This window comes from Juglans microcarpa x Juglans regia, chromosome 7D (genome assembly GCF_004785595.1).
Source record: "Juglans microcarpa x Juglans regia isolate MS1-56 chromosome 7D, Jm3101_v1.0, whole genome shotgun sequence".
Taxonomy (NCBI): domain Eukaryota; kingdom Viridiplantae; phylum Streptophyta; class Magnoliopsida; order Fagales; family Juglandaceae; genus Juglans; species Juglans microcarpa x Juglans regia.
The window spans coordinates 3,585,815-3,598,839 of NC_054606.1; the positions used below are offsets into that span (position 1 = coordinate 3,585,815).

The 13,025-nt window shown below is 31.4% G+C and overlaps 2 protein-coding genes across 3 annotated transcripts; both read left to right on the forward strand.

The window, feature by feature from the left end:
• Positions 1 to 2,876: 2,876 nt before the first annotated feature.
• Positions 2,877 to 4,598, forward strand: LOC121238688 (40S ribosomal protein S17-3-like). Of its 2 annotated transcripts, none has more exons than XM_041135668.1 (2): positions 2,877 to 3,033; positions 3,980 to 4,598. In XM_041135668.1, exon 2 carries the CDS (start codon positions 3,999 to 4,001, stop codon positions 4,431 to 4,433), a length of 435 nt encoding a protein of 144 aa, XP_040991602.1. In that variant the 5' UTR covers positions 2,877 to 3,033; positions 3,980 to 3,998; the 3' UTR covers positions 4,434 to 4,598. The 2 variants fall into 2 exon arrangements, with proteins under 2 accessions (XP_040991602.1, XP_040991603.1); XM_041135669.1 differs by having other exon boundaries at positions 2,887 to 3,033; positions 3,977 to 4,598.
• Positions 4,599 to 7,356: 2,758 nt separating this feature from the next.
• On the forward strand, positions 7,357 to 8,972 carry LOC121238668 (xyloglucan endotransglucosylase/hydrolase protein 2-like). The gene is made up of 4 exons (XM_041135642.1): positions 7,357 to 7,651; positions 7,965 to 8,065; positions 8,162 to 8,352; positions 8,576 to 8,972. The coding sequence occupies exons 1-4, from the start codon at positions 7,471 to 7,473 to the stop codon at positions 8,955 to 8,957; spliced, it is 855 nt and encodes a 284-aa protein (XP_040991576.1). The 5' UTR covers positions 7,357 to 7,470; the 3' UTR covers positions 8,958 to 8,972.
• Positions 8,973 to 13,025: the final 4,053 nt, after the last annotated feature.

The window sequence follows — 13,025 nt, forward strand, 5'->3', positions numbered from 1 at the left end:
AAAACTTTTTTAGTCATAATTACATATTGGATTAGTCAAAATAATAATATAATATAATTTTTTTAATAATAATATTTTTATTTTTTTTCATATTTTATAATTATACTAATTACACATTAATTAATAATAATATTTATTCATTCACATACGTCAAAACTAAACACAAAAATGAAAGTGAAAGAACGTTCAGGAGAAGTGAAAATCGTAAGAAATGAAAACTAAAAAGTAAAGCAGTTGAGATAATTTTTATAATAAAATATTACTTTTGAAGATGAACAATACATATTTAAATTTGAAAATATACTTAAAATTATTGTAATTCACAGTTCAAACTTTTACTTTTTAAATAAGTTAATATAGATTATTTTATCTATATTTTTTCAAATTTTAAATATACATTTCGAAAGCCAGTGCTCTAATGGCATTAGAAATGGAATAGTGACACTATTTGTTATCATTTTACCTAATACCTTTTGGACAATATAAAAAATAGACCCAATGATGGGAATACATCATATATGTGTTCACTTTCTTGGAAAAGAAAAAAAAAAAGGTTGGGAAGATGAAAACATTGATGGCAACACCTCTTTTTGTTAATCTCTATGGTCTCATATGATTGGGCATGAAGAGCACTCTAATTCATATCCCAAGTGATATTTTTCCCTCCCTTCTTTTTTTTCTTTTCCTTTTTTATGTTGCTTTTGTCTTCTTTTCTTGCATTCATAGGGTTTCTTTTTTCAGCAAGAATGGGACAAGTGAAGCTAATTTATTTATTCATTTATTATTCTTATTTTTTTTATCAAGTTGAAGTAGGGCCTGAGCAAGTGGTCTTCTCATCAAACCAACCACAGAAGTCACTTGATACTTTTTTACACCACAACTTGCCATGCCATCACCCATTTTGAGTTGACCTATGAATAATGGTTATGAAAGCTACATCCAAAAAGGAAAGATACAAAAAGGGGGATGAAATGAGGTGGATATCATGTTTTTGGGGTTGGGTTGGGTATCTCATTTTCAGCTCTCTATTCCTACTTTGAGTTGGGTTAAGATATGCTTGATCTCGTGGAAAAGATGTGATAAAAATGATTCAATTCAACTAAGTTTGGAGTCATCAAAAATGAGAATTTTAGGCCCACACTTAATTTTGTATGTTTGTAAACTTTAAATGCTTTGCTTCACTTCTTGTCCCTCGTTTGTCTCCTCAATATCATTTCCACGTCGATCTTTCGTTTTCATCATGTCCATTGAGTACATTAAGATAAGGACCGCACTAAAATTGGAGTTTTGTTTTGATTTTGTCAATTGAATTTCCCTTAATATCAACCTACTTGGATCATCAATGGCGGTTGAGTCCATAAAATTTTAACACGACAACAAGATCAACAACAATTTTGTACTTGCAAAACGCTTCGACTAGTTTAGAAAATCTATGGATCTCATATTTTTGAATCAAAATGACAAATTCATCTACCTTAATTGGTGTTTTGTATATGTATTTTGTCTTTTTCCCCGAAGAGTTAGAAATTTGCTTGAGATAATGTATGTTGTTTCCATGCTTGTAAAAAGTTTTTCCGATAGGGGTAATGTTAAATCTGTCGATTAGATATATCATCTTGTCGGATTATATCACTTGATGTGATATATGATCTATGGGATTTTGTGGACCTAAACCAACCATTTGTTCCTTGTTTTGGGCCACAAATCATTTTTTCGTATGTTTTGGGCTACAAAGCAACGGCCCATATTCATTGGGTTTCTTAATATGTATGCGTTTGGAGAGTGTTGCACACGGTTATGGGCTTTAAGTAATTTTAATATGTTGTCGATGGTTGGATTTAGGATTATCTAGCCTTTTGTGAACAAACAAGATAACATGCCTAGCCCAAGGTCAAGCCCAATCCCATCAAAATCTGAGTCATGGGTTAGACCAATGTTTTGAATACCGTACCGGACGCCGTACCGGTCAAGGTACTGGAATGAAATATTTTGATACCGGTACCATTTCGGGATAGCGTTTCGGGATAACGTTTCGAGATAGTCGATATATGAATAAATTATATATATAAATATATATAAAAATTATATTATAAAATAATAGTCTATATATAAATAAATTATATATAAATACATATATATAAATTATAAATAGTCTAGTCTGAATTGGGGGTTAAAAAATAAGCTTATAGTTTGAAAAAATGAAAAAAAAAAAAAAACACAAGTCGAAATATCGGCCGGTACAGGCCAAAATTCAGGCCGATATTTTGGCCGGTACGGAACAGATATAGTACCTGTACCTGCTGGACGGTCGGAACGAAAAATTTCAGCCGTACCGACTGGTACGGTACGAAATTTAAAACACTAGATTAGACCCTTCATGGAAAAAACAAAAGGGGGAAAAATCACAGCATACTTAAATTAAAATCGTATAAAGACAAATAATGTTTATATAACTTAAAATCGTATCATATTGCTTAATGTTTGTATTTAGAGGATCAAAACTTGGTAATGCTATATATAATCTTAACGTGTGCAGTTTTCGTGTACTTCGTTTAAAAAAAAGTAAAGACTACTATTAAAATATAATTTTTTTATATAAGTCTCATATTTATTTATTTATTTTTAAAGAGAGCATGCAAAGATTGTACATTTTAAGATTACAATATCATTTCTTATAAATAAATAAAAAAACCTTTAAATATTATAAAAAAATAGAGTTCGATATATTAATTAAGCTAGGTAAATTATTATAATTCTTTAGTTCAAAATTTCTGAAAAAATAAAATCAGCTGAAAAATATTGGGGTGTGATTGTCAACAGCTGATCGAAATCTGATTGGTTGTTTATGATAAGAGAATACGTGGTCTCATCCGCACTGAATAACAATTTAGTGACCTTTTTGAAAACCCTAACGCTTATATCTTACCCTTCGCTTCCTTTAAGCCCCCCCAGCTATCTCCCTCAGCAGCCGCGCAGTGTCCTCTAGGCTCTCTCGCCCCATCCGAGTCTCTTCCCGCGGCTTTTTTGTATTCGGTGAGTTTTTTCTCCATTGATGTTGTTCTTATTATTCTGGGTGCTTGCTTCCCTTGATAGATAGACCCTGATCCTGGTCCTATGAATTTGGTTCCTCTATCTTTTGTCGTTAAACTTAGATAAAGATTGAATCGAGAATCTGAAAATTGGAACATACGAGTGCTTTTGTTTTTGTTATGAGGATTTTTATATGCTATGATGAGAGGATGATGAGAAAAGGGAGACGATGAATAGATTTTTTCTTTAATTTTTGTCCCACCGGAAACCTGATTTGAAAATTCCATTATATGCTAATGCAAACTGTTTTGTCAATGAGAAAACTAGGGACAGTGTTTTACTGTGTATTGGGGATTTTAGTTTTTTCTTGTCTTGTCTTACTATTTCTCGGCAGCCTAAACGGAGGAGAAAGTGATGTGTTTATTTATTTTCCTGATTGTTATGCACTTTTTATGGTAGCCCAATAATTGTTTATTTTTTAAGCCAAACAACTAGAAAATTCGGCTGTTGGTGATGAATCTCAAATCCGGGAGTTTTTTCTTTTCGTCGCTCAGTTCACATTCACCGAGCACAAGATGAACTTTGTATTGCATTGTCGATAGGTAAATTACTCGGCCTTTGAGAAAATATGGTAACTGCGGAAGAAAGCTGTGAATCATATCACTAAATTGGCATCTTATGGGGTATTCAAAATTAGATGTAAAAATAAAGTGGGAATTTATGGATGAAGAACTGGTGATCTTAAGGATTTGAATTCGAATTAAAAATATGTGCTAGGATCGGTTGTTTAGGCTTTTAGCTATGTTTTTGGAATGTTTATTTTGACCTTGTGAATCAGCCCTGGATGTTTGAGGCGTGTCAATTACCTTTGTCTCTGTTTTTCACCTAGTTTCTCATCGTAGAAAGTATTTAGATATTTTGTCTTCAATTGTTGTCTGTCTACTAGCAGGAACAGTTAAGTCTCTAAAATGGGTCGTGTTCGTACCAAGACTGTGAAGAAGTCCTCCCGCCAGGTGATTGAGAGGTACTACTCAAAGATGACCTTGGACTTCCACACAAACAAGAAGATCTTGGAGGAGGTTGCCATCATTCCCTCGAAGCGTCTTCGTAACAAGATTGCTGGCTTCTCTACCCACCTGATGAAGCGGATTCAGAAGGGCCCAGTTCGTGGCATCTCACTGAAGCTGCAAGAAGAAGAGCGTGAGCGTCGTATGGACTTTGTGCCCGATGAATCTGCTATCAAGACTGATGAAATTAAGGTTGATAAGGAGACACTTGACATGCTTGCTGCTCTTGGCATGTCTGATATCCCTGGGCTTGTTGAGGCTGAACTACAGCCTGTTATTCCTGCACAAGTGTTTGGTCGTGGTGCAGGTGGTGCTGGTGGACCTAGGAGGTACTGAGGTGGTTGAGTCTGTGATTTTTAGAACCGATATCTTAGCTTCTATTGAACCACTGGATTCCTTTTTTTTTTTTTTTTTTTTTGCTAAATTTGATATTTTGATGCCAATGACAAAGTGAACTGGTGTTAATTTTGGTTATGAATGGGGTGTTTAGATGTTTTCGAACTTGGAAGATAGCACCCGCAGTTTAATTTACCGTTAGTTCCCGAGGCTCATTCTCGTTATGCTTGCTTGCGAATGTTCTTGGATTTGCTATTAAAGGGCTTCTTTTTGCGGATGTGCATTTGAGATTAAATTGGTGTTTTGCTATATATGGAAGAGGAACGTAGTTCTAATTCTCTTTACAAATGATGACATGTATGTTGTTTGAAGTTCCTTTAATTCGTGCTGCTATATTGGGCTCTGGGAAATAGAAGTTGTCGACGGGCTACTTGCTTGAAAAAAAAGCATGGTTGCTCTTGTATTTTGCTTAAGATTATCGGAAAGAAAAGTTCTACTATCAAGCCTCAAATTTAGTTAAGTCCATTTTGTCGTTGGCATTGGTCGAGATGCTAAGATATTGTTAAAGATGCGAATGGAATTGCAATTGCAATTGCATCTGCATCATATGGGTGGTAGGTGATGATGATTAGGGAATATACATGGTGTTTTGCAATTTTATGTAACTAAGTACATTTTCTTTGTAGTTGCAAGAATTAATCAAAATAGCCATTATATTCACAAGTCTAGAGAACAAATAATCTATCTCATTTATGTGATAAGATTTAATTTTTAATTTTTAAAATTTTTTTATAAATTAAATCATGTCACATCAGTATGTAGTGTATCGTAGCCGACTTACAAATATACTTTTTCTTTATCCAAAACATTGAAGCTTATGTTTATAATGTTTCTCTATGCCTCGCCACATATTATAATATTCCTCTTATTTCCTTTGTGTGTCCATAGGGATGAAAGAGAAATGATTTGTATTAAGTCTTAATAGACAAGTTCTGTATAGGCCATTTGTAAAAGAGTGTAAAAAAAAATCTTTTTAAGTGGGACCCATAATTTTTCAAAAGTCCTACACAAACTTGTTTATTTAAAATTTATACCTAATATTACTTGAATGTCACCGCCAACATCATGATCAAGAGGAAACTAGTTAATTAGCTATTATTAGCCCTCTTTTCGTTTTTTCTAAGTTGCTTCCTAGCCTTCAAATTCTCAGAAAACAAAAATAAAAAGATGAATTTCCCGATTAGTCCAAGACGCCCGGCCTTAGAAAATTGAAGTGAAAATCTCCTGCATTTATATTATGTCATTCCAATTATCTTTATTAGTACAAATTCAATCTACGCATTGACTGTGGAAGCTAAATGGCAGCCTGATTAAGGGTGTGTTTGTATGTTGAAGTGAGTTGAGTTAAGTTGAGATGATAAAATATTGTTAAAATATTATTTTTTAATATTATTATTATTTTGGGATTTGAAAAAGTTGAATTGTTTGTTATATTTTGTATTGGAATTTGAAAAAATTATAATGATGAGTTGAGATGACTTGATAGGAGTTGAAGATCCAAACTAAGCCTAAATGGGGAGTGCTTGAGAATATAAAATTCTCACGTGGAAATTTAACCGAAAAATCTCTTGCAAATTACGTGTCACTCCAAAAATCTTTATTACTACAAATATAATGTACATATTGATTGCCGAAAATAAATAGTAGCCTGGTTAATAAGGGAACAAATAATAGATGTGAAAAAAAATTCTGAAAATCAGTCTAACCGATTGAACCGAACTTCTAGGTTCGCTCCAGGTTGTATCTGGTTCAGTCTATTTCGATTTTTAAGAACCAAAGTTAAGTCGAACCTAGTTTTTATGAAGAGTATATATTTTTAAAAACTGGTTAGAACCGAGTATTTGTATTTTAAAAAAAAAAAAATGGAGTAGAGATTAGAGTTTGACAGTTTTCAAAATTGATAGTGTTTTTGTAATTGAGTAGAGATTGGAGTTTGGACAATTCAAAAACTGAATCACACGTGCAAACGAAATCGAACTGGACCAAAACCAGACAAAATTGAAAATTCATTTTTTGATGATAAATCGATATGTTTCAGCTCACTAATAGGGAGTGCTAATTCTAAAACATATCCAAAACCGGATCGAACTAAACATACAACACCACAAAAAATAGGGAGTGGTTATTCTCACATGGAAACTTATATAAGAGGAAAATCTCTTGTATAATATGTAGACATTAATTGCGCAAATCAATAATTGGAAACTCGATTCATTTGAAAAAAAAAAAAAACAGGGAATGCGTGATCGATCAGGCTCGTTAGGAAGAATTAAGGATTCTCTCAAATTATTACCAAAATATATACAAGGTTAGTCTTACGTGCAAAACTCTAACAGAATTTGATAAATAAAAAATAAGTTAGATAATATTATTTTTGTAAAAAAATTCTTATAATTATAATAATAAATAAATTATTATTTTTAAAGTTTTCACATTCTGAAATCTGAAGTCTCAGTAATCATGTTAAGAAAAAGTATCATTTTGATCAATATGTACAATACGCTTGTTACATCAAGCTGCGTCGACCTAGCTATACGTGTGAAATCTATAAAACTCAGCACTCAGCACCCACGTCTGGACATAATGTGGGCACTGATCATGATCATCTCATGTATTTATCATCTTCCAGTACATGAAAACCCTATTTTTACTAGAAAATAAAACCCAACTTAAATAAAATCCTAATAATAATTTATATTAGCTAGAAATATTAATTAAGATTAGGACAATATGCCAGGGCTGTTAATTCTAATCTGATCTTGCGATTTAAGATAGGGATCAAACACACACACATATATATATAATTAATTATGAATATCATAGCTAGATAGGATATTGAATTTGACACATGATCAATATACAATATATATATATATAGGACCTTAAATTGTTTCGTGTACGTAGGTTATGTCTATGATCACTATATAAACACAGCGCATGATCGAAAGCTAGCTATACTTCTTGTCTTTCTTCTTCCATGGATTTATTTCTGCTGATCTGCCTCCTTGTCTTTCTCCTCGCTGCTGCCGGGCATGAGGCAACTGCTGCACGGCCTGATGTTCCTTGGTCGCAAAACTACGCTATCTTATACGGACAAGATCATACCCAGTCTCTTAACCAAGGGAAAGAGATTCAGCTTTCCATTGACCAAGTTTCAGGTTAATCTTGATCTTCGAGTATCGTTTCGTACGTAATATGCTGCAATACATGATGTATTCGCGCGCGCATGCGGGTATATATCTATATATATATATAGAGAGATCGATGCATGCATGCGTGATCAGTTTGTGCGTGCATGCTCTAATTATATCATAACTACGAAGCTATTGGTACCGCTATATATATATATATATATGCATGTATATCATGTATATAACGTGCATGTCTATGAAAATTATATGATGTATGCATGCATGGCTCTTTTTCTCTTTGCTTAATTAATTTGGTTTTGTTTTTGTGCATGTGGTACAGGTTCTGGTTTTAGGTCTTTAAAGACTTATGGTTCTGGATTTTTTAGCATGAGGATAATGCTCCCACCTGGGGATTCCACATCAATCGTCACAACCTTCTACGTATACATACATATATATACATATCAACCTTCTACTTTAATGAATATATTTTAGTGCTTATATATCCTATTTTGGGTTTTTTTTTTTTTTTTGCAGCTAAGATCATATACAGATAACCATGACGAGATTGATTTTGAATTTTTGGGAAATTCAACACCGCCGTATTTGCTGCACACAAATATATTCACAAACGGCCAAGGTAGTCGGGAGCAAAGAATCAATCTTTGGTTTGATCCGACTAAAGACTTTCATGATTACCATGTTCTTTGGAATCAACGTCAAGTTGTGTAAGTACAGTACTCTTAGGTTAAATTATAAAATAGATATAATATATCGTATAAAATCATATCAATTTGTAAATTTACATATTTTTTATAGGCTCATCATGTAGTGCTACTTTTCTAATTTTATTTGTTTTATTTTCAAATCATTTTCTAATTCATTTATAATTTATAATATGTTTATTTATTTTTTTAAGATTATAATTAAATATTAAATTAATAATTACAGGTGGATGGTGGATGGTATTCCGATACGAGTGTTTGAGAATAAGGAAAATATTGGAGTGAAATTCCCGGTGCAAGCAATGCAAATAGAGGCAACCATGTGGACAGCAGCATGGGCATCTCCTGATGGAAAGCCACCGAATTGGGGTCAGGGGCCATTCCGAGCCTACTATCAGGGGTTCAACATTGATGGCTGCGTTGCCCAGAACAACACCATTGCTACTGATCCTTGCTTTGGTTCCAATTCTTGGTGGAATAGGAAGAATTACTGGAAATTAAATCCAATGCAGTTAAAAGCATATTTGGGTGTGAGGAAGAAGTACTTGGTTTATGACTATTGTATTCATAGGCCTGGCTCTAAACCCCCAGAATGCAACAGACATTAATTAGTTTAGTTTGTGCATTGATCAGGTATTATTCTCAGGTATTTTGAGAATATTTTAATGTTATTTACTATTTTATTATTATTTAACATTTTATTATTATTATTCATAGAATATATATCTCATAATACCTCAATACTTAAATGCAACTTAATAGTTTAGTTTTTTTATTTTCTGAAAATTTAATTTTTTTGGGGGGACAAATTTTTAAGTCTCATTTGAATACAGAAACACTCTCAAATCCATCTCATCTCTTTTTATCATTACAATTTTTTCAAATTTTCATACAAAATATGATGAACAATTCAACTTTTTTAAATCTCAAAATAATAATAATATTAAAAAATAACATTTTAATAATATTTTATTTAATTAATCTAAGATCATCTCATCTCATCTCACTATCTAAACGAGCCCTTACTTTATTAAGTATTTTTATACCTTAAAATGTTAAACAATAAACGTTTGCTTTTATAGCTTTTGCCCTCTTGGATTTCCAGTTCCTGGGTAGTAATTGATATTTTGAATAACACAAGTACTACTTGTGCTTTTTACCCATTTAATTCCTGAATTTATATCTTTTAATTCCAATGATCCCATAAATATGATCAATACTGATTGAAGGCCAAAGGTTGGAGGAGACGGCCGGCCGTCAATATATGTAGTGGGTTATGACGGAGTAGTACTGGAGTATCGAACTATCAATCCAAGTGGCACGTGCAGAGGCCGGAGAGCTTAAGGAGGAGCGCCCGGCTGGCAGGTTATTGATACCGAACCGGAGAATTGGCAGGGGTTGTCCTTATCCATTCTTTCGAGAGAATTAAGAAAGTACTAAAGCTTGTTTTTCCATCTGTTTTTCATAACTAGGTGATACTTTAGGTTCCCATGATAGGGTACTAACCTAAAAAAAAAAAAAAAGAAGAAGAAAAAAAAAAGATCAGGAAGTCCTGGGAATGATTGCTCGTCGTTTCACAAGAGATGATAATACAAGTTTTCATTTTTGGTGTGAGACCTATCTCAATCTATTTTGAGCTAATAATGATAAGATTCATATTTTTTTAAATTTTTATAAAAAATTAAACATATTTCAATATAACTCATATCTTATATATTTGAACACATATATCAAGTTATCCAAAAATTAAATCTAAATAAAATTTATAAAATATTATTTTTCATATATCATCACAAATAATCTAAAATCATCTAAGCATGCAAGGAATCTTTATTCGTACAAATACAATATTGTACACATTAATGAATGTGGAAGTTAAATGGTAGCCTGATTAAATAGGCGGCAGGAAAAATAGGGAGTGCTTTGAGAATATAAAATTCAGTTTTCAAAAAATATATTCCTAATTTTTATATTATATATATATATATATTTTATGCTTATTAATATGATATAAAATTTTAATCTTATTATTCATACTTATTAATCTTATAACATAAAATTTTAATATATAATTTTATATAGCATATAAATTTTTGTTTTATCATTGAATTAGAGTATTTGTATTTTTAAGAAAAAAGTGGAGTAAAGATTGGGTTTGGTAGTTTTCAAAATTGATAGTTTTCCATTAATGAGAAAAGATTGGAGTTGGACAATTCAAAAATTGAATCACCTCTATAAATTCAACCGGACCGAAATTGAAAAAAGTTCATGTTTCGGTGATTAATTAGTCCGTATTGGTTCTCATATTTCGAAAACCGATTTATATTAATTCTGTTATAAAATGTCTAAAACCAAACTAGATTGAATACACTCCTAAGAAATAAGAAGTGCTTCATTCTCACATGGAAACTTAAGGAGAAAATCTCTTGAATATTATGTAGACATAATTGTGGAAATTAATAATTATTATTTTTGTAAAAAAATTCTTATAATAACAATAAATAAATTATTATTTTTAAGTTCTCACCTCCTGAAGTCTCACTAATCATGTTAAAAAATATATATCATTTTCAATATATACATTAAGATTGTTCCATCAGGAGACCTGTTCTTTATATTGGTATAAAAATGTATCCGTATATACTAGATGTACTATATATATATATATATATATGTAATTACATTTTTTAAAATATTAATACCCTTTTTTTATTAAATATTTTGTTCTTTTGTTTTTTCATGTGAAAAGTGAGAGTCAATTTCTCTAATATTGGTTCAAACATTTCTAACATGAACAGTGAAAAGCAGTTATAGTGAAAAGCACTGCCCAATTCTCACTCTTTTTTTCCCCCATCTCATATGCAATTTCTCCTCTTCAGCCAAGCCTCTACTGCCTTCGCCAACTTCATCGAAGGGCAGAGGAACCTCAAATCTGCAAGACAAATTTATAATATAATTCATATACTTATTTATTACAAAAATCAAAATTATTATAATTTATAATTAGATGAATTTCCTATATATAGAAAAATAAATAGATAAAAATATATTTTAAAAAAGAGAAATTATAAATTTTGGCCAACAACTTTCTAATATATTTTGGAGTTTAAATTATTTGGTAGAATAATAAAACCTTTTAGAAGAATATCTTTTAAAAAATAGAGATTATTTTTTGGAATTATAGAGTAATTTTGGCTAACAAATTCTCAATATATTTTGAAATTTAAATTTATTTATGATAGATTTTTTAATTAGTCATAAATATTATTTTTTATTAATATATTCATAATTATTATTCAATCATTATCAAATGATTTTCAATAATTGGTGGAACCTACCCATTTATCAAATCTCAAAAGGTCAAAATTATCTCATCTCATTTCATTATCTAAACATACAATTTTTTATAAAGTATCTCATCTTATCTTAACTCAAAAAATTTTATTACTATTTAAAACATCTTATCTCATTTCAAGTCAACTATATATCCAAATCGAGCCTTAAGAAAACAATGTACTCATTAGGTGTGGCGAACCTTTTTCCTTATGTATAAGTAAAAGTAATGGGTGTAGCTAGCCTTTTTATCAAATAGATCCGCCTTAACCCATACACTAAATCCGAAATAACAAAATAAGTGGGTCTAACTACTCAAAAGCACCCAAAAAAATTATCCTCTGTCTAGTTTCGAGTACATTTACCTAAAAATAACATGGGTTGACAACATGTACCCATACCATATCAAGCACATGTAAGTTAATGCAACTATAACAGAAACTAAAAATTAGAATGTCTATCTCCACAATAATATCAACCATGCTTCCCATCACAGGACTCTTAGAAATTAGAATGATTTTTTTTTTTTTAAATGAACCCACCTGCATATATAATCGTTTTAAACAGTAATGGGCACAAACCATGTCTAAACCACAAAGTCATGAAGTTATAATGGGGACAAACCAGTACTAAACTACAACCAATATTGTCAAGTGGGTAGTCTTAGGCTTCATTTGTATTCATAACTTATCTCAACTCATCCCAACTCATCTCACTATTATTCACTATTATTCAGCAACTTTAAGGGCTCATTTGTTTTCGAAGATGAGATGAAATGAGATGAGATTAAAATTAAAAAGTTGAATAAAATATTGTTAGAATATATATTTTAATATTATTTTTGTTTTGGAATTTGAAAAAGTTAAATTGTTTATTTTATTTTGTATTGGAAGTTAGGAAAGTTGTAATGATTAGGTGAAATGAGATGAGATGAGATGAGATATTTTCTGAAAACATCTCAACTTATAAATTTCACTACTATTCACAACCTATCTCACTACTATTCACAATTCATCTCAACTCATCTTCGAATCCAAACGACACCTTAAAGCACAAACCACAAGTACACAGTGAGTATGAAAAACCACCAATCACGACTTAGCCACAACGCATGAACCACAAACCACAAACCACAAACCAGAAATCATTGGGCAACCACTAGTCTATCAAAGTACCAAATCGAAACTTTCCAAAACCAGCACACAGTGAGTATCCAAAAGGAGCACAAAATTTTACCTAAGGGTTTTTGGGTTCCAACGATCTTGCGTAGGAAAGGGACTCTAGGGGAAAAATTAGAAAATGAAGGTTGTTGCGTAGACAAATTCCGTTGGTGTAGGATCTGT

Excerpts from the sequence above, each read along its gene's own strand:
- LOC121238688 (XM_041135668.1), top strand. The coding sequence starts at position 3,999 with ATGGGTCGTGTTCGTACCAAGACTGTGAAGAAGTCCTCCCGCCAGGTG.
- LOC121238668 (XM_041135642.1), top strand. The coding sequence starts at position 7,471 with ATGGATTTATTTCTGCTGATCTGCCTCCTTGTCTTTCTCCTCGCTGCT. Across the intron at positions 8,066-8,161 it reads CAATCGTCACAACCTTCTAC|CTAAGATCATATACAGATAA; the intron begins GTATACATACAT and ends TTTTTTTTGCAG. Across the intron at positions 8,353-8,575 it reads TGGAATCAACGTCAAGTTGT|GTGGATGGTGGATGGTATTC; the intron begins GTAAGTACAGTA and ends TAATAATTACAG.